Below are 25969 nucleotides of genomic sequence, written 5' to 3'. Positions count from 1 at the left end.
TGATTCTGTGAGCAACAATATCCCATAACAGGGATTTACTAAGATAAACTGAATAGTATTCAGTTGGACATGTGATCTCAACATGTGGGGCCCCATTAGATGACCCAATTTATTTGGCTAATGATATGATTGGAGTCGTTTTTTTTCAAATGTACATTCATTACCTAGTGCACCTTTAAGTGAATCCAATGAGTGACAGGTCTGTTTTATAGTGAATATCTTACAAGATGGTAAGACAATAGAAAGGTAAAACCTTTGTACACAAACATGAGGCCACAACACAAAACTAAGGAAAGACAAAATAATATTATGCTGCTTTTGTGTTATGGTTGCTATGGATGGAAACATTTCAATCTGCAAATGATCTTTTAGCAGACATGCACAGTAGTACACGTGAACCGTTTGTCCGTTTTCTCTCTGTTCTTCAGCTGCTTTGATTCAAAATGATCATTTTATGAAAATTTTCTAGAAGTCACCAGCCCGGTCTTTGACATTCAAAGCATGGGACACTTGATTGGGAGATTGCCTAGTCGTTTTGTCATTATATTATTTTCTGTTTGTTGAAACAGGACCTCAAAACAACACAACGCATCACCTCATTTATTTGTTTTGTTTTTTTCATACCAAAAACCTGGGGAGAAGAAACTTCTATTTGCACAATCGCTAACTAAAGAATAATTGATGTCGCTTATACTGTAAGAATGAGTTCTTGAAATAATAGTTGAGATATAAGACAAGAAGCCAAAAATATATTTTAATTTGAGTTCTCCTCCTGCTTTAATATTGGGCTGGCATATAAGTATTTTGATACATGACTTATTTTAAATATTTTGGTATGTCTCAAATGTATTTCACATGCCCAAATATAACAGTCATAATTTAATAATAATAATAATAATAATAATTGTAAAAAATAATAGTAAAAAAACTTTCCTTCTTTAACTGGAAATTATAAAAGTGCTCAGATAAAGTTATGAAATATACAGTAATAGTAATAAAACAAAACAAAAAGAATTAATCTTCATTTGGCTTGAACTCGTTTAAAAGCAAAGCATTTATTTTTCTTAGAAAATCTTAATTTATATATATATATGTATATATATATATATATATATATAGTAGGAAGTATATTTAACAGAATAGACAGCTTTTGGCAATTTTTTTGTTTGTCCTCCCCAGGTTTTCTGTGAGCTGATCTGAATTCTAGCACTTTTAAACCTTTAAAAAGAGTATTTTTCGGTCTTGTATGTTTTTATTTTTTGTATTTGATCTTGTATGTGCCATTAGTTTGTTGTGTAGAGTTTCTTCATCTTTTTGTAATTGTTGTTTTTCTCCTTTTCCAAAAGAGTAACAGTATTTGTTGATAGCTTCTCACTACTATGAACTGCATTGGCCCGTTCCCCATTGTCTTGTCACACATTTGAGGACATCATTTCATCCTAAAGTAACAAATGCTCATATGTAAGTGGCTGAGAATAGTTCTCAGTTCTCCTGAATCTGAATCTTGACAGAAAACCACCATTATTGCCACAAACAAAAGAAAAACAGGGAAATCTTTTTCCAGTTCCAGTTTTAACAGAGATGTTTCCGATCAACACTATAATAATAAGTTAGCAGTTTCTACTGGTTTACTGGAAATTGCCCCCAGCTCCCTGCCCCAAAACAAGCACTTTTGGTTTAAATGAAGTTTTACATAACTGTCAGCAGTGGAGCTCTGAATCTGGTTTACTTTTCACAGGTAGCTATCGGTAGAGCAGGTTTTTTGTCTTCTGGCAAGTCATTGGGGTATTTTAAACTTATAAATTAAGACTTCACATGGTGAGGACAAATTAACCAAGTTAAAATGATCTTTTCCTCTTCTGTCCCAGCTATAGGGATGCACTTGTCCTTTAATGCCCAAATACTAGTTGGTTTCTAATAAAAATATTAAGGGAAATTATAAATGGTAACCAACCTAAGGTAAAAAAAAAAAAGAAAAAAAAAAAAGAAAAAAATATTAAGAAAAGGAAAAAACACAAAAAACTATTAAATAAAATGCTTTTTCGGCTTATAGTGAGAAAATGGGTACTGTCCGCAGAGGACAAAATCCACTTTAGTTTTATATATTGTAGCTTAATGTAAGTCTTGCATTCCAAGCTTTTTATGTAACTTGTTTAGCAAACATAGTCATTTTATTTTTAGTACTTGCTTAATACCACAAATTCTGGAATAAAAAGGTGAAAACGAAAAATGGAATACCCATCCATACACTATTTTATATAACATGGAGTTGATCATTCAAAGGACAAATTGTACAAAAGAAATGCATAGTAGAAACAAACAGTGTGCTTTTTGTTACACAGCTCACCTGCAGTCAATTGCTGCATTGTACAGTTGACAGATATGTATATTGGTTGATCCAAAGAGATGACATTACAACAAACCTATTTACTTATTGTACAGTATTGTACCATTTGACTTGTAATGTGTTGTTAAAATGATTAAAAGACAAACCCACGGTTTCATATTCCTTTTGTCTGTTTTTTTTTTTTTGTGGAATTGATTTTCTGTCTGAGGCCGATGCCTAGTGGTGGATGAGGGTGCGAGAAAAACAGACTGGTTATGGGTGAAAACTGCCATTCAAATACCATACAGTCAAAACCGGAAACCACAGCACACAAATCCAAGTAATAAAAAAACACAGCTAGACAGTCTTAATTATACCGCCACATCTCAAACCTATACTTTCACATCGCTAAGAGTTATTTGAAGGCCCAAATTCCCAGATACCAAACCAGCAATACATAATGCTCCATAATTTCACATGTAAATAAGGACTTAAATCTGGAGGAATGTGTGGTTTTACAGTTTTGTCTTGTATCTCAAGAACAGCTAATGCTCTAACTTCCTTCTCTAGAAAAACACTTGTAGATCTGCCAAAATGGAGAAGTATGTTATATGTAATACACTGAGTGAACAAATCCGCTCCAAAGTTCAGAATATGTGCAACAAAACCTCTGCAGGAAATTTCAACATATTGGCACTTTTATTATTTTAAACATTATAAATGGACAGTTTTAAAGGAGAGGAAAAGAAAGAGTTGTAAAGAAATAAGACATGCTTTGCCTAAAAACAAAGACATAACTGTGACATACAGAGCTTCACAAAAACCTAAAATGCAACAATATATAGCACTGTATTTACACCATAAACATACAGAGTCCCACCAACCCCCAAACAACAGGCAAAATAAAGAACATCTGTAGAAAATATATTTTGTAGTCCTTGCATTTTTTTCTTCATAAAGTCATCCAGAAATTCAGAAACCCTCAAATCAGAAACATACCGGGATGTTTGTTGGATACTGCTGGCCAAGGCCTATGATGGAGATGTTTGAAGAGGATAGATAAGGAAGATTACAGACTGGTTTAGTCACTGTGTATATACAGTGATTGCAAAAACAGATTCTATTGTCATTTAGTAAAAGTGATTTAAACCTTTAAACCCTAGAGCTGCCTCGCTATAGGGCAAAAGTCTCCCAAGTACCAGAATTTGGATGAGGTCCGAATACTTTTTATGTTTGTATATGAGTAAATAGAAAATAATGTGACCAACGGTGCGCTCAACATGCCTGGCTCCACCCATGACATTATAAATACATAAAGTCTCCAATCAGATAGGATGTGTATCATTGTTATTCAGTGTACATCACTTTAGAAGAACGTACAATGTTGATCAGAAATAAAATGTTACTGATTTTTAATCAAAAACTTCAATGCTGATTAAACAAAAAAACAGCAAGATATCCATAAAATGCTTCCTCTTGGAGTCAAATCCTTCACCATTGATGTTTAACTTTGCATTTGTCATTTGTGGATGTTTATTAAACAACCTATAAACAAATAATAACAACATTACAACTCAAATCTAAAACTTGATTTGATGCAAGCTACTACCTTCAACTGACCCCAACACACCACCCAAAATAAATAATGCAACCAGCTGTGCAATGCACCAATATTTTGATGATCTTGAAATTTTGGTGTGAATCCACATTGTGTTTTTTTTTTTTTTGAGGATACAGAAACAGTCTGTAGGTGCAGTGCCACTATCAAAAGCATGAAGGGGGATAAACAGATATTTCCAATAATAAATGTATTTTCAAAATTAAGATATACATGATGTGGGGAAAATGCCAAAAAAAAATAGTAATTTTGAACATAATTTAAGATCTGAATTTGAATTGCACTTGGTCTGTTAAAATCTATCTGTGACCATGACATTTTTGTTTCTCAATGAACAGGAAAAAAAAATAAACAAATAGGTCTTATAGGCTTGAACAGAGCAGGCAGGAACAAGGACACACACACACACACACCTAAGTTCAAAGACATGGAAACAGAATCAAATTAAACATTATATTAAAAGAAAACACAAAGTTAATTTGTAAAATAATATTAACGTATATGCAACTAACCCTCGATGTCTTCAAAAGTACGAGACCCAACGACAAAAATCCAACATCCCCACTCAAAAAGGAAAACAAGTCATTTGACACACTTTGGCCCATATTGTGTGTGCAAAAAGATACAGACATTAAAAATTGAACAGTTCATGATGTTTCTTTACATTTCTGAGAGACAGAGAAGGTTTTTACTAGTGTAGAAAACAGAAATCTCTTCGCTGTCCTCCAATCCTTAGGGGGTGCTGCTGCACCTCATTCGCCAGCATGTCACACATCAGTGCTTGCTTCACAAATCAGAAAAAAAAAGAAACCAAAACCGAAAGGAAGAACCTCTCAGTCAATTTTAACCGCGGCGTAAATTCTCCGTATGAACACGTATGCGGCATAGAAACCAATCGTCCCCGTTAGCAGCCAGAAAGACAAAACCATGAGGGCTGTGTAGCCAAAATACAGCAGAGAAGGGATAAACTCCACAATATCCAGCTGAAAAAAGAGAAATTGTTTTTAAGTAAACAAAACATTGAGGATAGTGTGCATTTGGACAAACAGGCAAAAATCTTATTTGTTTCCTTTGATTTTAGAGGAAAATAGGTGTGAATCTCCCCATAATATGGGATGCTTAACATTTCACAGCAAACCATCTTAATTCAGACAATTGTACCTGTACTAGATGTGTTAAAATATGTAGGCTTTTGCACATTGTAGCTGCACATTTTAATAGGAACAGCAAAAGATACATGAATGTGATTTGAGTGTTTCGGCAGAGGGGGCAGATTTTCAGCAAACTTTAAAAGCTGATGTGTGTAATCTCTGCAGCTCAAAATGGAATTGAAAAAAATTACGAAATGATGTTGTTTTCCCAAACAATCCACCCATCTTCCATTGGTCAGACAAAAGGTAGTCCTGCCAATGGATGCATCAACAGCCACTTTTCCACCATTGGGCTGAACAGTTTGTGTGGTTGAACAGTGTCGTTCCATGTTGTGCCAGGCTCATTGACAGGGTTATGTTTTCTTTTTCCAACGTGGAGAAGCAAAATCAGGATTAGAATGGACTGACTAAGCACATGACCAATCGTAAGTCGCCATGTCACTAAAGACGTTCCAAAACAGTTCTCCTGAGTAAACGTTAGATATCTGTGCTGAGAAATCTGGGCCGGAACGGTTTGTAATCATACCATACTGAACCATGCCGCTACTGGATGCGTTACTCACCATTGCTCAGAACTGCTCGGCTCAATAGTGGAAAAGTGCTTAATGTTGCTACGTCAGGCTGCTCAAACAAAGTAAATGTTGAAGGTCCACAGAATTTACACTTTAAATACTGGTTGTGTCCTACCAATTGAAGTGTGCTCTACTTTCCTAATGTGTGCACAGAATGATTGCCCAATTTATTCTACAAGTTTAAGGCCAAAATAATATAATTTAGACCATAAAGACACTACAATGAATAAAACAAAGAACTGAAATAAAGATTACCTTGTTGACAAAATAGAAAACAGCATAGACTAGGACATAAAACGCAGAGCCTCCGGACACGAGAAACGTCCTCCACCACCATCGATAGTCCTGCAGGGGGAGGAGCCACAATGATCGACACTTGTGTTTATTCGATCTATACCGACAATTAGTGAACTGGTGCAGAAAACTGGAGTGAGCACTATCATCATTTTAGAGATAATTCAGCATGCTCAGCGTTCACATCATTCAAATAGATTGACCTTTGCTTTTGTTGTTATCCTAACTCCTAATACTTTCCTTTTTTATCTTCCCATAAGGGTGAGTGAATATTTGTTTGGACAGTGTGTCCAAGGTTATAGAACTCTTGGCTGGGTCAGTGGGTACAACAAAATAAGAACACTAAATCTATGTCTACACAATATGGTGTTATTAAGAGCAGTTCTCTGGGCTTACTTGTGGTAACAAGAATTATCCACCAATTTTACCTACACCTATGTTTTGTGCTTAAAAGGTATAGTTCACTTTCTAATTAAAATGACTGTCTTCCCTGGGACACAAAATGAGATGGCAGACATAAAGCTAGCCTCAGTCAACATTTACTTCCATTGCATCTTTTTTCCATACAATGAAAGTGAATGGTGACTAAGGCCTAACATCAGCTTTTGTGTTGCATGGAAGAAAGCAAGCAATACAGGTTCGAAACAATTCAAATGATGATCATGATTTTGGAAGAACTATCCCTTTAAAATACAGTAATAAAATAAATAAATATTTATTGCAGTAAGGATTAAATGTCTCAGTTTCCACACCCACCTCTGCACATAGCTGAAAGTAGGCCATGACAATGCTGATTTGAGAGCAGGAAACGACAAGAATGATGAAGACAAGGAAGAGGAAGCCAAACAGGTAATAAAACTGGTTTTCCCAGATAGCCTATAAGGGTGCATCACATGCCAAAATGAACTTCAATACATCACTTCACAGCATAACTTCAAACAAAACATCATTATACATATACAAGTCCTTCACATGAGTCGCATACAACTCAATGTATTAATATATGCACAGAATCAGATTTTCATGTCAACACCACCCACGTAATTATACATCATGTGTATAGTTCGTAATCGTTGGCTGCACTTCAAAAGGTCACTGGCAAATCAACAACCAGAAGGGTAATATTTGAAATTGTTTGAAATTTTAGGTTAACGTGCATACAACGCAATACCAGGGATAAAGCTGTAACTTGATACGTCGCTCCATAGAGTTCAATGCCCTGGCAAACGTTGACATGAATCATGTGAGTGGAACTGAACAGCATCATCGAGCTTTTACACAGTGGGAAATATGTACCGTTTGTCCAAAATTACATAAAATTTTGCGCCTGTATTACTTAAAGGAATGAGGTTTTGGTTTGAAAATAAGAACAGAGGCAGGTTAGACTCACACTAAAGATGAAGAAAAGCTCTATAAACATGGCGCCAAATGGCAGAATTCCCGCCATCAGGATTCTGAAAATAGAGAGCTCACTTAGCATGCACTGACTTTCACATGACATCAGACACTGGTGAAACTGCTGATCATAAATAGAAGAGTACAGAATGTGCCACATACCCAACAAACTTGTTCATGTACCAGCGCTGCTCAGGAACCTGTCGGGGGATTTGATTAGTGCGAACCGGATTGTCATATGGCTGCTTCCTGAAACCGAAATAGTAGCCCAGGTAGACAAGAGGCATAGAAATACCAAACCACATACATAACAGAGCCAGCATTGTAGTGAAAGGAACCTGAGAGAAAAGTGAAGAGAGAGATGGCAGTGAATATACACTAAATCAGAGGAAGTTTGCCTCTTAATCAAAAATTAGTTTGTCATCTTACTTTCTGTGCTTACTGCAGTTCATCGAGGGAGTATGAAGAGATACTTACAGCACCAGAGGAATGCTCTCCCCAGATGAAACAGTTTAACACAAAACAGATCCCAAACACGACAGCTGGGTACAGAGTTGCGGTCTACAAGGACACACACATATACACAACAATTTCTAAAATGCCATTTTATTTGTTTAATCTTTTGGGCAGCATAAACTCCAATTTAAAGTATTTGGATAAAAAAAGCACTTCCACTCACACAGAATGCTCCTTTTTTCCATCTGTGGCCTTTAAGAGTACGGTAGAGGCGACCTGCAAAGTATCCTCCAAACAAACTGCAAGACATGACATATGGTCGGAGTTTGAATATGGACATTTTAGAAAATTTAGAACCTGATATAGCACATAATATTTTTATTGTGCATCTACCCCATGAACATGAAGAGGAAGCAGGCGGTTGTCATCAGAGCTCCTCGACTGGATGGGGACAACATTCCCAGCATAGCCACAACTATAAAACACAAGCATAGTTTGACACATGGGCTCTGTTCCAAAACCTAGAAAGCTACATTGCTGCTTACATAAGGAAGTTGTTAAAGTAACTATACAATACCCTAAATCAGTAATTCACAACCAGGGGTAAGCATACACCAGGGCATACATAAGCAGGATCCAAACCTTATCTTAAAGGGATAGTAGCGTTGTAGCACTTGTTCAACTTTTCAATGTAAATACTTGTATGTAGTACATAAATTATGCATGTAAACAATAAACATGCAGGCCTAAATAACTATATATATTCTAGGCTGTGAATCGATTAAAACGTTTTACACTAATTAAAATCACACAATTTTCATTGATTAGTCACGATTAATCATGGTAAATTAAAATATTTATATTAAAATATAATCATAAACATATTTACTTTAAACTTTGTCTCAAAGAACTTAGGTTAGTCATCATTTATTTGTATTATTTCAATATGCAAAAATATTTTGGAAAGTGGGGTTAGCGTCAAAAGCAGACAAGTCCAAAATAATAAACAAAAACCCAAGTTCCCCTTCTTAATAACCTGATCAGACAATAAGTAAAAGAAAAGACAATTAAACTACCCTAACTCCCTAACCAAATAAACACAGGTCAAATATATGCAATAAAAAAAGTGGCATCAGACTCCCTACTTCCCACTTCTCAAAGTTATATTTACAAACAGTTTTTAAATTAACAAAGTCCAAATGAGTATCCAAAAACTTAATATTCATGGGAAAATCAAAAGAAATCAGCAAAATCTCAGAATATACATTGTGGACCTCCACAAGTCTGGTTCATCCTTGGGAGTAATTTCCAAATGCCTGAAGTTACCACGTTCATCTGTACAAACAATACGATGCAAGTATATACACCATGGGACCACACAGCCATCATACCGATCAAAAATTAGATGCATTCTGTCTCAGAGATGAACGTAGATTGGTTTGAAAAGTGCAAAACTATCCCAGAACAACAGCAAAGGACCATGTGGAAATTCTGGAGGAAACGGGTTGACAAATATCTATATCCACAGTAAAAACAAGTCCTATATCAACATAACCTGTAAGGCTGCTCAGCAAAGAAGCCACTGCTCCAAAACTGCCACAAAAAAGCCAGACTACAATTTGTAAGTGCACATGGGGACAAAGATCTTAATTTTGGAGAAATGTCCTCTGGTCTGATGAAACAAAAATTGAACTGTTTGGTCATAATGACCATTGTTATGTTTGGAGGAAAAAGGGTGAGGCTTGCAAGCCAAAGTACACCATCCCAACCGTGAAGCATGGGGGTGGTAGCATCATGTTGAGGGGGTGCTTTTCTGCACAAGAGACTGGTGTACTTCACAAAATATATGGCATCATGAGAAAGGAAAATTTTGTGGATTTATTGAAGCAACATCTCAAGATCTTGTTCTAACCGATAAGTGTACGGTAACTCAAAACTACTCTGTACAACTGTGGTGAGAAGAATATCACCTCAGAATGCTATTCTGAGATGCGGGTTGGTGCAGTTTTTGCAGCACGAGGGGGACCAACACAATATTAGGCAGGTGGTTTAAATTTTGTGGCTGATCGGTGTATAATGTGTATATGTGTATTATATATATATATATATATATATATATATATATATACACACACACACACACACACACACACACATGCATGCATGCTGTACAAAAGTTTTAGGAACTTAAGATATTTCACATAAACATTTGTCTTAAGATCATTATTTATATCTTCAGCTTTAGTGTGTCAATAGGAAAAATGCATTTTAGACTCCCAAACATTACTTTGGTAAATAGGAGGAGAAAAACAGTAGAATAGAAGTACAGGGTACTCTGCAAGAGATGGCATTTTCCCCACTGAACATTATGTCAGTCTGAGATTACATAAAGAGACAGAAGCAATTGAGACAGCCTAAATAGAAAAAAGAACTGTGGCAAATTCTTTGAAGAAGCTTGGAACCTCCAATTTGCCAACAATCAAGGAAAATGGTGTCCAGGTGTACTTGGTGCAGAATTGGTGCTGTTTTAAAGGCAAAGGTGGTCACACCAAATATTGATTTAGCTTTTATGTTTACTGGATTTTGTATGATGCTAACTGATAAATGAAAACAACGTAATTATTTTTGAAGACATCCTAACTATACAAAAAAAAAAAAAAAAAAAAAAAAAAAAAAAGAGATAAATAGATATATATATATATATATATATATATATATACATATATACACACACACACACACACACACATATATATACACAAACCAAAACTATACAATTTCAAAATGTACCAAGATAGAAGGTCCCTTATGGAATTGACAGCATTGGTCCGTTTCAATAACGTGTTTAACGGCTCATAATAACCGTTTTTGTCGTTTATGAATAAACATCATAACCTGCACCTTCATCTTTTGATTTTGTACATCAGGGATTAACAAAAATAATAAGATTAAAAAGATATTCAGCCTTTAGTACACATCTCTGGTTTTGTGTCGATGAAAGGGTTCATGAGCCTTACTGTAATGGTGCTGTGGGGGTACTTACAGCAAAAAAAGTGTTGAGCAAATCTTGCTCAACACTTTTCATTAATGAATTAATTACATTTACAATCAAAATTTCTCACACTTTGGCACCTTGGATAATTTTTTCCTCAAATTTTGGAAGTCTTGCATCGGAAGCCCATCTATGATGCCTTACATGCTGCCTACTTAGGTAGCTCACTAGGTTTTGGAGCCATAATTTTGAACTGATATTTTTTTGAGTATGTCATTGGTAATATGGCTTGTCAGTGTTATACTCACAGATAACAATGAGAATCATGCAGAAGAGCTGGATACCAGACCCAAGCAGAGAGCTAAGGATCATGGGATACTGAGGAGGCCGGAACACGTCACCATGAACGTTCTTCCATCCAGATTCCTCCATTGTGTCCTCCTAGAGAGAAGAGCCAGAGAGAAAGAACTAAGATAACAATATATAAGACGTGAATATCATAAAGCATGTGAACAGAATTAAGCATCTTACAATGTCATCTTCTCTGTTGTAGTTAGCAATGTCCTTCCTCAAGGTCCTGATGATGATCATACTGAGGATGCCTGCAGATAAACACTTACTTGAGCTACAGAAATCATGACACCAGTGCAAATTAAAAGTTTTAGAAATTATAATTTGACCATGTAGATGATACTTCATACCTGATAGAAAGAACACCACGACCACAGAGTTGACGATGGAGAACCAGTGGATCTGCACATCACTCATTGTGAGGTATGTGTCCCAGCGAGATGCCCATTTCACTTCACTCTCCTGCACAGATGAATAGATCAGCCATTTATGAAACCAGACAAACTCAAATCAAACAGACTTTTTGATGACAGAGCTGAATCTCACCTCCCAGCGCACTGAGTAGGTGAAGAGAATGCTGTTCTCTTTGGATGGATCAATCTCCTGAGGGACCGGGGCAACGGTTTCAGGTAATGTACATGTGCCTCGCTCGTCAGCTTTTATATCTAGACAGAACACATCATGTAAATATTGTGTAGTAAACAAAACATAGGAAAATATGTGATTGTGAAAGAAACAGTTCTCATAAGCATGCTTAAGGTTATTAAAGACCTCTAATTCCTTATTGCTTCCATAACATTTTTACAACTAAATAAAAGAATTAAAGGACAAACATTTACATCTAAATGCCCTCCTTTCACCAGAAATAACAGAACGTTATTTTAACAACAAAAAAAATATCTGCTACGGGTGCTGGACCGTGATGTGGTAATAAGGTGTTTTGACATAGCTGAATGCTGTAATTACTAATCCGCATTCAAAATAGAAACAATCCATTTTGTAAAAGGTTTTTAAACCACAATGCTGTCCAAAAATGAGAGAGGACCAAAAGCAAAGCAGAAATGTCAGAGCATAATTGTCTTACCTTCTAATTTTACACTCTTTGGCATCACCTCAAAACGTACAACACGATAATTGTGTTCTTCCTCCTCCTCAACCTTTTCTTTGTGGTAGTACAGGATGAAGGACAGGTGGTTGTGCAAATAGAACTGCAAGGGCAGCATAATACAGCATACATCAACCAATTATTCCAAAGTAGGAGTGAGTGCAAACTATGACATCACCTAATCATAAAAAATTATATAAGTAATTAATTTCTTAAAAAACAAAAAACATAAATAAAAAAGTAGTGATTCTCTGCCAAGCCCACAGGAACAATTATGTGTTATTGGAAATCAATGTCCGTAAATACATCATTGTTGAAATGCAACTGAGAAAGAGGTAAAGGGTCGGAATAAAACTGTGTTAATAGGAAAAGATTATTTTAAGAAGTACCTTCTTGTTTTCAGTGAAGCCGATCCTGTAGCCGTGCTCAAACTGAATATCTTTCATGTTGTCTTTCCTCTGTTCCTCTTCTGTTCCTTCCTCTTTGTTTGGGTAAAGTTCAAGCCGAGTGGCCACAGGGAGATTATCTGCAATGCTGTTCATATGTACAGACTTGTTCATCAAAACAGTATCGAGAGCAACCGACTTCAAAAACAATGCATGTCCACATACTACCAGTTTAGGCACACTTGACTGAATTGGTTTCTCGTGATACTTTTTTTTTCTCCACAATTTGGAAAGCCCAATTCCCAATGCGCTCGAAGTCCCCGTGGTGTTGTAGTGAATCGCCTCAATCCAGGTGGCGAAGGATGAATCTCAGTTGCCTCCGCGTCTGAAATGTCAATCCACGCATCTTATCACGTGGCTTGTTGAGTGCATTACCGCATCTGGAGGCGTCACGCTATTGTCCACGGCATCCACACACAACTCACCACGTTCCCCACCGAGAGCAAGAACCACACATTATGTTAAATGGTCGGCACTTATATAGCACTTTTTTTAACCTTAGAGGTTACCAAAGTGCTTTACACTGTGTCCCAATCACCCATTCACACACACACACACACACACACACACACACTCATACACCAATGGCGGCAGAGCTGCCATGCAAGTTGGGGTTCACTTCACCAAGGACACTTCGGCATGTGGAGTCATGTGGGCCGGGAATCGAACCACCAACTCTGCGTTTAGCAGCCGACTTGCTCTGCCAACTGAGCCACAGCCGCCCAATTAAAGCGACCATAAGGAGGTTACCCCATGTGACTCTAACCTCCCTAGCAACCGGGCAAATTTGGTTGCTTAGGAGACCTGGTTGGAGTCACTCAGCACACATTGGATTTTAACTTGCGACTCCAGGGGTGGTAGTCAACGTCAATACTCGCTGAGGTACCCAGCCCCCCTAGGTTTCTCATGATTTTAAAAACTTCTAGTGTGTAAATGCTTTTTTCACTAATTATCACCTTTTCTTTTTTTTGGTCACCACAAACTTCCATTTGTAATATTTCATAGTTTTAAGACTTTACTATAATTCTGTTTATGTTTACCTGTAAAAATGTGTAATTAACTATTTGAAAAAAATAAATAAACATTTTAACAAGTATATATTTAAATAAAAGAAATGATGACTAACCAATTTCTTGCATGTTCTTTGAGACAAAGCATGATGTAAATATTTATGCTTATATTTTAATGTTTATTTGAACATACATTAATAGCGATTAATCACATGTGTGATTAAAAAGTTAACCTAAATAAACTTCAGCTAGAGTAAGGAAAGAAAAATAACGTTTTAAACATTTTATAAAATCAATTTTAAAACCTATCGGCCAATTAATCGGTTATCTGCCTTTTTCACCACCATAGTTATCAGTATCTGCAAAATCCACTCGGTTGACCTCTACTGAATATATAGAAATTTGTACTGCTTGTATATCATGAATGCATCCCATTCAGTGTTGAACAGTAGTAGAGGAACTCACAGGTGGACATAGTACTCTTCCTGGATGCGTTCAGCTAGCAGCTTGCTGTCATCTACGCTGAGTTTGATGGGGTCATCTGGCTTTTTACACAACACCTCACACTTCTTGTCCAGGTTCATGAGAACTGTGTACAGAGTGCTGACAATACGGTCTCCTCGCAAGACCTCACCTAAGTGAGAAAAAATTATTCACAGTAATAAGAAAACCCTCTCACAAAGGCCTTTGTTTTCCTCTATATAGTTTAGATTAAATATGTTAGAAGTAGGGTTGCAAAGGAATGAGATTTTCACCGTATGATAACGTCTCTGAAAATATCACGGTTTAACGGTATTTCACAATTAGTATTATCAGTGAAAACAGAAGGGTTATTTATTTATTTTTGAGCAAACACTTTATTATAATTGAAACCATTTATTTTATTGACGTATGTGTAAAAAAAAAGTCTCCCTTTTGAAAATAAATAAATAGAAAAAAATAAGAAAGCTAACAGAATTATAAACATGATACAAAATAGCATGTAACTGTAACATGTTATATAACTAAAGCATGTTAAATTAACTACTAAATGAAAATTAACATCAGCTGTGTGAGCTTTTGAAGTAGTCCAATGATTATTAACAGTTAACATGTACTGCTCCTGTCTGTACCTTTAACTCAGTGCTTCTCAACTGGATTTGCTTCAGGACAGATTTTACATTGGACATTAAGTGTCGACCTGCCATAGACATAACTACTGCACATAACCTGTATTTAATGTATCTTGGGTTACATTTCCTTTTATGTTGCATAGTTCATGGTTTTCCAGTACAAGGACATGCATCAAGTGACATTACTTTTGTTGATGTCAAAATCTACAGGAATTGTCTCTCCCCCTTTTAAAAATTGAAGAGCATACTTACTTATTATCCCATTTGTTACCTAATATTACATATTTATTACACCGAAGGAAAGGCTCCCCTTTACCATGGTTAGGTCAGTGTGCTAGTCTTAAATAATAGTAATAATAAATTAATTTATGAAAAATAAATACTAGCTGAAACACATCTTGAAACTTTAACTAAAACTACCACTGTTGATATAAAATGAGATCTAATAGATTCTACCTTTAGATTATTTCATATGAAACTATAAAAAAAAAATCAAAATATAACCGTTTCTTTTACTCACGTAAAATCTTGAAACAAGTTCGTAAAGGTGATGTGTGTACTTATTAATATTTGTAACTATTTTGGTAAAGGGGCCACATCGGGCTTTAAGTAGTGCATGGGGAGCCACATTGTATTCCTTTTGAGATATAATGTTCTGCATTGATTTGGTTTCTGTATCTTTTAAGCCCAGAAATAGTTGTGTACTCAATTTTATGAAGTTTATCTGTGACTAATGGGACTATTCTGCAATTGCCTAAAATATTGTATCTACAAAGATAGATACTTTTCTATCAAGCATTAAAAAACTGAATAAAGGCTGAGCTTATACATTTATTTGACCATCTCTACTTCCCTGTTAATTATTCAATTTAACAATCTATACATCCGGGGTCTGTTTTAATATATATATTTTTAAAAAAATAATTTATACAACTTTTAATGTTTGGGCAAAGCAGGCAAGTTTACTTATTTTTTTTCAAAAACTTCTCCTCGATGGATTGACTTTCAGCACACAACTGAATAACACCAGCTGCATGACTATGATAAATGATTACTGCAAGAGTTAGATTAACATACAGGCGTGAAGGGACTTCAACATTTCTAAATTGCACAAATAAAAAAATACATATATATATTCGTCTCTGGCTTGCTTTTGCTCGCATGTCAATGATGCCGAGATCTACTTTTATATTTAATTTAATCACTGAGAAGGTTTACCTGCAAAATTAGTAGCACCAAACATCACAAGCAGTCTCAAGAATGGACACAGAGTAGCCGTATAACACTTTTCCTTGAGCAGAATATTGCACTACAGATCGCCAAGTTTGTTCAAAGAGAGACAGAAAAAGTGCACTCACGTGCATGGTTGCCAGATTGCACAAGTATAACATTAGACAGAACATTTCCAATTTGCACAAGAAAAAAAATCTCAAACTGGGGGTGTTGCGTCTCTTATCTGGCAACCTTGAGCACATTAAACGCTTGTAGAAACGTGTTAGGTCCCAATGCAAGTTAACTGAAATATCCAATGAAAAAATGCTTTTACGACAAATGAGCTGCGGGCCACATTAAACCATGTGGAGGGACTGATACAGCCTGCGGGCCGTATGTTGCCCATGTCTGCTTTAGCTGTTTGCGAGATTATCATTAAATCTGCCTCGGCAGTCCTAAATGGTCTTTCACTTGGGCGGCCGCTGAATATCTTCAATGGGAGAACCATGGCATTGTTCTATCCCTGTTGTCCACGACCCAGTCCGAATAGACTGAGATGACAATAGATGAGAAACACTGCTTTAACACACACACACACACACACACACACACACACACACACTCACTCACTTATGACAGACCCCCTTGCCTTCTCTCTGACATTTTCTCCGCTGCATATGTGTGTGTCGCAAGTTGACGAGTCTGACAGGCAGACGAGGAAAGGAGATGCGCACGCGCATGTGAGATTCTCCGTCCGGTTGAAATTTTTTTTCTCAATACCGTATATAAGCAAAATGTACATGGTATGATAAGTAAATTTTCATACCGTGGTATACTGTGAAACCGATATACCACTGCAACCCTAGTTAGAAGTGTGACTGAATGCACAGCAATGATAATAGAATTACGACACATGGTCCTACAACTTACCAAGGTTCTCTGCTTTGTAGACAACGTTGTCAGGCTTACAGAAGGGGAGTGAATAGTACTCATAGGGCAGCTGGGTTCTAGAGCTTGTCAATTTCACAGCCTGATAATTGGAAAAAGGTAAATGTGTTAAACAACCTAGAACTACAGAGACCTCTAATGATAACTAGGGGAATCTGTAGAATGGGTGATTTGCATGATCAAGGTTTTGACGAAGCTAACTGATACAATTGTTTGAGGAAAATTGAGGGACAATACATCAGAAATCAGCCCCAAAATCTCCACAAATGTTTTCTGCATTTAAGTCTAACAAACACAAGCATAAATCTGTAATATTCTTTAGCATAAAATTGCTTTGAGCAAACAACAAACACTCTTTCTAAATAAAATAAAAAAGTCTCACCTTTATTTCAACAGGGCTGTTCTGATGGAAATTCATGGGCGCAACCCCTGGCACATAAAAGGGTGTTACTAAATGCAGCATGGACACTAGCAGCAGTGTCCACATCTCCTATAAAGACAAAGACACAAAACCACTATATATTGATATCCCAAAATTTTACATGAAAATATATACACTGTTGAAGAGGAGACCCTCACTTCCAAATTTAAACTCTACAGCTGTGGCCAAAAGGATTGGCAGTGACATTCATTTTGTGTTTTGCAAAGTTTGCTGCTTCAGTATTTGTTTTTTTACTATGATTTCTATGGTATACTGAAAAAGAATGATAAAGCATTTCACAAGTTTTTAAGGCTTTTATTGGCAAAAACATTCATTATATGCAAAGAGTCAATATTTACAGTGTTGACCCTTGTTCTTCATAACCTCTGTAATTCACTCTGGCATGCTGGATATCAGCTTCTGGGCCAAATCCTGACTGATGGCGATCCATTCTTGACCTATTAGTGCTCGGAGTTGATCACAATTTGTGGGCTTCTGCTTGTCCACTCCAGACTATCAATTTTTCAGATGTCCCAAACTGTCGCAAGGGGGCTTCATCAGAGAAAATAGCTTTGCAATGGTCTTCTGCAGTCCAATTCTTGTACTTCTTGCAGAATTTCAGTCTGTCCTTGATGTTTTTCTTGGAGAGAAGTGTCTTTGCTGCCCTTATTGACACCCGGCCATTGTCCAAAAGTCTTTGCCTCACTGTGCATGCAGACGCATTCATACCAACCTGCTGCCAATATCGAGCAAGCTCTGCACTGGTGGTGACACGATTCCGTAGCGGACTCCTCAGGAAGAGACAGTCCTGGTGCTTGTTGGACACTCTGGGACATCCTGAAGCCTTCTTCACTGCAGTTGAATCTCTCTCCTCAAAGTTGTTGGTGATCCGGTAAATGGTTCTTTCAGGTGCAATATTCTTTGCAGCAATTTCCTTGCATATGAGGCCATTTTGATGCAAAGAGAAAAAGGCTACACGTCTTTCTTTAGAGGCAACCATTGCTAACAAGAACACAATGATTGGAAGCACTTCTTCCCTCATTTTATAGCAATCAGTCTGCTCTTATAATCCAATCAGAATGATTTCACCTGACTAGTACTCGTTCACACTTTCCCAGGTGCTGTGATATGATTAGTAAAATTATGTTAGCTGGTCATTTTGTGCCAGGGTCAAAAAACTGTGAAATTCAGTTTTTTGTGATGTTAATTTTTTCAGCCAATTAAGCTTTTTGCAATTATTTAAAATGCATCTGATTACTCTGTACAATAATCTAGAAACAACGTGAATCATCATCACAACAACTGAAGCAGAAAACTACGAAACACAAAATGTATGTCACTGCCAATACTTTTGGACACGGCTGTAAATATAAGCAGATTTAAAACCAGGAAATTCCTGATCCCTAAACCACCTCAACAGCTAATACAAGTGAAACTCATATTGCTCAACAAACTGTTCCACTTCCACCCAAATGAGCAGTATGAGGTTTGGTTGTATCGAAAACGACATAAACAGTCCCCGGAACTCTCCTCAAATCTCCACGATGGTCAATTCCATTAGATACATAAGAGCAAAATATCGCGATAATCGTGACTTTAACTGTTATCCCCCCCCTTTTAATATATCATATTTGCATATATTACGAGTGGCACTGAATGCTAAATAAGCCCAAACACATTAGCCTGACTGATACGGTTTCTCAAGAGTGTCTGAAATCAATGTGATGAAGTTTGCTGTGAAACACGGTAGTGTACGTTAATAATGAGAGGTGTTTGCTTCAGGTGGTTTAGTTTTTAGTGTATTACGGACATTAATGCACTATCACTCTTAGCAAAAACTCGATAATTAGCTTCATGCTAACAGTTTAAGCTAGCCGGGGCGCTAAAAAAAGAAAGCACATCATATGGCACACTTGCAAAGAGCAATACAAAAGGTCATCATTTAACTATAGTCATCTCTGCTAATGTGGATTGAGACATCTCGTGAAATATTGAAATAGAAGAGACTTTAGCATCGGCACTCACCATCGACGCCGCCATCTTGAATCCACGTGTCATTGCTGACGTCACAGGAAGAATTTCAGTCTCAGTGCTTAATCAGGCTTCTGTCATTCACTTTCAATGCTCTCGTGGAAGTCAGGGCTTATGAATATTTACTCAACAGGGTGCGGGGGTGTCAACTGTAAACGTTCAAGAACTTCTAAAACCTATACCAAACATGTATGGAGTTTTAAAGTGTTTATAAACATAAATTATAAACATAAAATATTATGGGCATGCTTTTTTCCATAGTGTTAATTTTTCCTCACTTTGATGGCAACAGATCTAAGCATCTGTTAATCGGGTTTTTTAAATTCCAAAAATGGATTAAAAAATGCTAAATAATCATGTGATTTTAAAATGTTTCTCCCCATATTTAGAATACATTTGTGGATGAAACACTTAGAATTACAGACAGGTAACATTAATGGGAAAATATTTGCACACATTATGTACTTTGAAACGGCTAGAGAGCTATTGAGAAAGTAAACAGTTATGTTAAACAGATTATAACAACATGAGCGCATTCCAGTTGTGAATACAGACAGTGGCGCCTGCAGATGTCCGTACGCTTTAACCACCACGCAAATCACGCAATTGCGTAGCGCCCCGAGCTTCGGGGAGCCCTCGCCCCGGTAGGAAAGCTCCGCAAAAAATATTGAGGGGTGACATGTTGTTCTGGTACACTCGCGAATACGCTGTTGTCAGCGCTCTTAGATCAGTTCACGTTAGAGAGCTGGTGTCGGACATGTGAGTTTTTTTTAAGTAGGGTTCGGGTTTGTAATTTACGAAAAAATATATAGGCCGTCTGTTGTTTCTCGCACGCGCTCTCACTCACAGATCCGCGATACGCGCGAACGGATGCGTAAGGGGCTGTTCACACCGAATGTGTTTTTTGCCTGCGTCTGCTCTGTTTTGCCATTGTTTTCCTGTGCAAACACGCGCTGGATTAACGTCCATACCTGCTGCACTGCATCTCGCTGTTTCTTCCGTGTCCCACAGAGGACTGGCACATTTTTAGACACAGTGTCAAGTTAATAAGAGCTTTAGATTTCAAAAATGCATTCCGAGACACCTGCGTTCTATGTACTGTCTTGATTGTTTTTTTGTATTTTTTTTTTAGCGTACGTGTCACAAAGATTTAACGTTCCGAACAAGTTCAGGTTGCAAAGAGGGGACTGCTACAATGTTTAACTTTATTCCAGATTGTTCTGCAACAAGCAAAGTTTTAGCGCTTTATAAACAGCAATGTTTTTTCCCCTTCTGCTCTAGTGTGCTGAGGGGCAGCCGTGTTTTCTATGTTTATTGTTACAGTTACAAACGTTGCCTATAATGCTTCCATAAAATACAGCCTCAGCATCAGAATATAAACTCCAGGTGAAAGTAAATAAAACAGGAATATATTAATATTGTATGCAACAAATCCTCAAACTAATAATAACACTGTATCATAATGGCGAACCGGACAACAATACATACTTTTTGGGTTATAAAATTAATATTTAACAACTAAATTCCAAAATGTTACTGGGTGAAGTGGTAGCTTTTGCACACCCTGTTAAAAAAAATTACATAATTGTTTTGTATACATTTATGTAGGTAAATATCGCTTTTTTTTTATTACTGTATTGTGGAAAATTCTGGGAAACATGCATTAATTATCTTTAACTAGATTTTTATTTAATTAAAAATGTTGAATGTTCTGGCTACAATGATTGATAGGAAGAATTTAAAATTATGATTTAAAATAAATTTTATGTAATTTTTTAAGCATATAATTTCAAAATGGGGCCCCAGCTTGGCCGGTTGCTTGGGGCCTCAGAAATTGTAAATCGTAAACCTGGCCATACGCACTGTGCGACTGACATTAGAAATATTTACTCCCAGAATATTTCACCAAACATGAAATGTGTCCCATATTTCTGTTGGCTGTTTAAAAGGACTATGCCCAATTTGCAAACGAATAAATCTTTTGAGTCGGTTCTTTTCAGTTAATTGGCCAAACAGGCTTGCAAAACAGTCTGAATTGATTCACGATTCGTTCAGAATGCTCTATCACTGAATCATTTGGAGTGGTTCACACAGTAAAACAGTATCAGGATATTTGTCAATACAGTAATAATAATCCAAAAATAATCGTTTTCCATGTAAACATTCTCTAGATCGGTGATTCTCAAAGTGTGGGACATGGAAGACTGACCCGTTCTCAAATCACTTTCACATATTCAGCAAAAATAGTAACACGACTGTTTGAAGCAGGGGTGTCAAACTCAGTTCCTGGAGGGCCGCAGCCCTTTATAGTTTAGTTCAAGCCCTGCTCCAAAATGCCTCCTTGTAATCTTCAAGCACTACTGAAAACCTTGATTAGCTGCTTCAGGTGTGTTTAATTAGGGTTGGAGCTAAAATCTGCTGGACTGTGGCCCTCCAGGAACAGAGATTGACACTCCTGGTTTGAAGATTCTGCATCCTTTTTTTTTGGTGCTGGTTCCGCCTAGCAGCTGGAGTTTATTTTGTAGAGTGGCACACTTTTGGGACAGTTTTGTGGATGAATCGTCATCCTCATTGTGCTTATTTCTCCTGTTGGCTGGGGTTTGTTTTGTGGAGTATTTCTTGCAAAGTCAATGGAGCGAGTAAGTCATTTGTTCGCACTGATGTTGCAGCCATGTGGACCAGCTCACTGAACATTAATTTGACTGTTTGAAGAATCTGCACATTCTTTTTGTGCTCACATATTCAGGACAGTATTATGGATGAAGCTACATGCTCTTTGTGCTAATTCCGTCTATTGGCTGGAGTTTGTTTTATAGATTATCTTTTGCTGTGTAATTCTGTCTCAAAATTTGTATAGAAACACCAGACTTCAAAAGTTGACTGCAAAGTTGTCGCAGGGGTTCTCATAGACAGTGGACTGGGAAGAGAAATCGTTTTCCATTTCTGCATATCGGTGCCCCCTTCAACATATCACTGCACAGTTTTGTCACTCGTTCTGCATAATGTGGTGGCTCATTTCAATGTAGTCCCGGTTCTCCCAATGGCCAGTTTGCCCTTGATCAGCCCAAAGTGCGTCGGCCCATTGGGAAAGTGCCTGGCATGCCAGATTACCAATCCAGTCCTGCTCGTAGGCAAACATGGACTGTTTGAGTTTGGAGGGATGGACGCCAGCTGGCGCTGTCATGTGTGGGGTTAATGCGCAGGGTGTTTTTTTGTTGTGGGGGATGTTCAGGTTTTGATGGGTGCACTAATATTGGAATGTGGTCATTATAATCTTGTTTTTGACACACAATCTATTTTATATGTCAAAATATCAAATGTTAATATGAGTGGATTGTCTCTCTCCACATGGAATATGAATGTGTTGGGGCACCCCATAAAAAGAAGGAAGGTTATTTCTCTTCTTAAGCATAAGAAATATGATATAGTGTTTCTTCAAGAAATGCATCTTTCTCCACAGGAAGCTAGAAAATTTGGAAAGATATTTGGTGTGCATTTTTTATAGTGCTGGCTTGAGTAAGCACAGGGGAGTCATTACACTGAAAAATACACATCTACAATTCAAATGTCTCAAACAGAGTAAAGATAAATTAGGAAGAGTCATTATTGATTTAGCTGAAATTCATGGACAAAGTCTTATTTTTGCTAATATTTATGCACCTAACTTTGATGATCAGAGCTTTTTTATAGATCTTGAAGGGATGTTGCAAGCCGCTGGCACCCCTCATGATATAAAATTGGGAGGAGACTTTAAAATTTTGATGGACTCAGTCTTCGATCATAGTGAAGCAAAAATGTGCAAGCCCCCTAGAGCAACAGGATGTGTAAACATCTTAGTCTTACAGCTATTTGGAGACTTTTGAACCCATATGGTAGGGACTGTAATTTTTTTTCATCAGTCCGTAAGATTTACTCTAGAATATATTTTTTATATATAAGTCCCTCTTCCCATCTGTTGTTGATTGCTCAATTGGAAACCTTTTAGTTTCAGATCATGCCATGGTGTGTTTAGAGGTGTTGCCACATATGAAGAAAAGGAAATCATACAGTTGGCACTTTAATGTATCCTTTTTGCAAAATTGTGAATTCCAAACAAATGCTAAAGGCTGAAATCAATGTTTATATTGAGACCATCAGGTCCTCAGTATCCTCTGTGGCTGTGGTTTGGGAGCCACTTAAGGCAGTTCTTAGGGGCCGGATCATACAGTATGCTACATTCACCAAAAAATCCAAAAGCACAAGAACTCATGGAATTGGAAAGGAATATTAAAAGTGCTGAAGCACAGAATTTCATCGAATGGCCTCAGAGAATTGACCCGATTAAAATATAGATGTAATACTATTTTGTCATGGAAGGTAATGTTTTGCCTATTCAGGGCAAGACAGTCATACTTTGAGTTGGGGGGAAAAAGCAGGGAAGCTTCTGGCTCGATATATAAAACATATAAAAATGTTTCTACCATTCCCTCAGTGAAATCTGCCGGTGGTAAAATATTTACCTCAGCCACAGATATTAATAATGCTTTTAAAGAATTCTATCTTGATCTTTATAGTTCCACATCTTCATCTACTGAAGAGGATATTACAAACTTTGTGGAACCATTAGAACTTCCTAAACTGTTGGCTGAGCAAAAAAATGGTCTTGATTCTGAAATAACCTTTGAGGAGCTTTGCAAGGTAATTAAGGCCTTGCCTTCATTGCAAGGCTCTGGGGCCAGACTGCTTTGCCACTGAATTTTTTTTATCTTATGCTACAGAACTGGCTCCACATTATCTAGAAGTTTATACAGAATCATTAAAGAATGGATAGATTCCGCCAATCATGACACAAACCTGGATCAGTCTGATTCTTAAAAAGGACAAAGATCCAAGTGAGTTTAAGAGTTACCATCCAATTTCCTTCATCCAGCTAGATGTTAAAATATTGTCAAAAATGTTGGCTGTTATGACATCTCTTATACATATAGATCATGTGGGGTTTATTCGGGGCCATAACTCTTCTGATAACATTAGACATTTCATCAATGTCAGTGGAGAATGATAAGAATCCGGTCGCTGCCATCTCACTTGATGCTGAAAAGGCATTTGTTATGGTAGAGTGGGATGATCTTTGTAAGATTTTGGAAATGTATGGGTTCGGGAATACTTTTATTGGATGGATTAAATTACTTTATAGACACCCGGTGGTGGCGGTTCAAACAAATAGATTAATTACAGATTATTTTACTCTGGATAGGGGCACCTGGCAGGGTTGCCCTCTTTCCCTATTTTTGTTCTGCCTTACCATGGAACCATTAGCAGCCATCGTGATATGAAAGGAGGGTGATTTTCCAGGGGTGATGGCAGGAGGTGTGACGCATAAGCTTTTGCTTTACTCAGATTATATTTTATTATTCATCTCTGACCCCACTAGATCTATGCCTTACCTCCATAGAATTATTAATTCCTTTTCTAAATTCTCAGGATGCAGAGTTAATTTGTCTAAATACGAAGCTTTGTCTATGACAGCGTACTGCCCAGTAACAGCTTTTCAGCTGGGTGCCTTCTAGTGGCCCAAACAGGGCATTAAGTATTTGGGTATTTTATTCCCAGCAAATTTGGGTGATTTAGTTGGTTAATTTTGACCCTTTAATAAAACATTTTTCGAGCGATGTGGGCAGATGGGCTTCGTTACAGTTATCTATGATTGGGAAGGTTAATGTTATTAAAATTAACTGTTTTCCAAAATTCAACTACCTGCTACAGCCTCTCCTTGTAGATGTCCCCCTCTCTTATTTCAAGCAATTTGTTAACATAGCAAAGACCTTCGTTTAGAATGGTGTGTCCCAGATTACACTCCAGTAAATTACATAGGCCAATAGAAAAATGTGGGCTAGGCCTACCCAAGATTTAGTTTTATTATTATGCATTCGGTCTCAGATATTTGGCTCATTGGTTGCTTCAACCTGAGAGAGCCCCTCCCTGGTTTTGTATCGAATCGAAGTTAAGTTACACCCTGTTATCTTGCATTTGCATTTGGTATGGACAAAAGTGTCCAGAGTGTTTAATTCTGACATTTATTTAAATGTTGCTTCGAGCATATGGCTGAACCCAAAATGATGTATTAATAAGTCCCTTTTCTGTGGATTGTGAGGGAGGATAATATGCTCAGTGACCTATAAGAGAGTGGAGTGTTGAGGTCCTTTGAAAATATGGTTCAACATTTTAGAGTTCCCATGGTCTCAGTTTTTTAAGTATTTACAGCTGCACCACCTGCCTTGTACTATTTTTGGGAGTAGCATACACAAGTTGCAGATACTTTGGGAGTTGTGATTACTGCTTTTGGAAAAGGTCATGAGGCATCAGTGATTACTCCCTGTTAGTTCAGAGTCTGGGGGACGGAGCTTCAACTTCTCAAGAGATTATGGGAGAAAGATTCTAAAAACCTTTAAGTCTACATCTAGAGGGGGCATGGATAGCTCAGTAGTAAAGACACTGGCTACCACCCTTGGAGTTCATTAGTTCGAATCCCAGGGCAGGCCGAATGACT

General features: G+C 37.2%; 1 protein-coding gene across 1 annotated transcript; it reads right to left on the bottom strand.

Annotated features, from left to right (window-relative positions):
* Positions 1–922: 922 nt before the first annotated feature.
* LOC127619319 (transmembrane 9 superfamily member 4) lies at positions 923–19470 on the bottom strand. The gene is made up of 18 exons (XM_052092197.1): positions 19435–19470; positions 17371–17478; positions 16971–17070; positions 14182–14350; positions 12650–12794; positions 12240–12363; positions 11702–11820; positions 11506–11617; positions 11336–11406; positions 11113–11245; positions 8206–8287; positions 8036–8111; positions 7834–7917; positions 7519–7694; positions 7352–7415; positions 6718–6837; positions 5923–6012; positions 923–4927 (listed from the first exon to the last, which is right to left on the bottom strand). Exons 1-18 carry the CDS (start codon positions 19465–19467, stop codon positions 4778–4780), a joined length of 1956 nt encoding a protein of 651 aa, XP_051948157.1. The 5' UTR covers positions 19468–19470; the 3' UTR covers positions 923–4777.
* Positions 19471–25969: the final 6499 nt, after the last annotated feature.

Source organism: Xyrauchen texanus, chromosome 25 (assembly GCF_025860055.1).
Source record: "Xyrauchen texanus isolate HMW12.3.18 chromosome 25, RBS_HiC_50CHRs, whole genome shotgun sequence".
NCBI lineage: Eukaryota > Metazoa > Chordata > Actinopteri > Cypriniformes > Catostomidae > Xyrauchen > Xyrauchen texanus.
Note: the sequence above shows the minus strand (reverse complement) of the source record. Positions and strands in the feature narration are given on the sequence as shown.

What these genes read in the sequence shown, in the direction of transcription:
- LOC127619319 (XM_052092197.1), bottom strand. Translation starts at nt 19,467, where the DNA reads ATGACACGTGGATTCAAGATGGCGGCGTCGATG. An exon ending in CGTGGTGTTCTTTCTATCAG is followed by an intron (nt 11,407 to 11,505) that starts GTATGAAGTATC and finishes GTTTATCTGCAG; the next exon opens with GCATCCTCAGTATGATCATC. An exon ending in ACTTTCAGCTATGTGCAGAG is followed by an intron (nt 6,013 to 6,717) that starts GTGGGTGTGGAA and finishes CTCCCCCTGCAG; the next exon opens with GACTATCGATGGTGGTGGAG.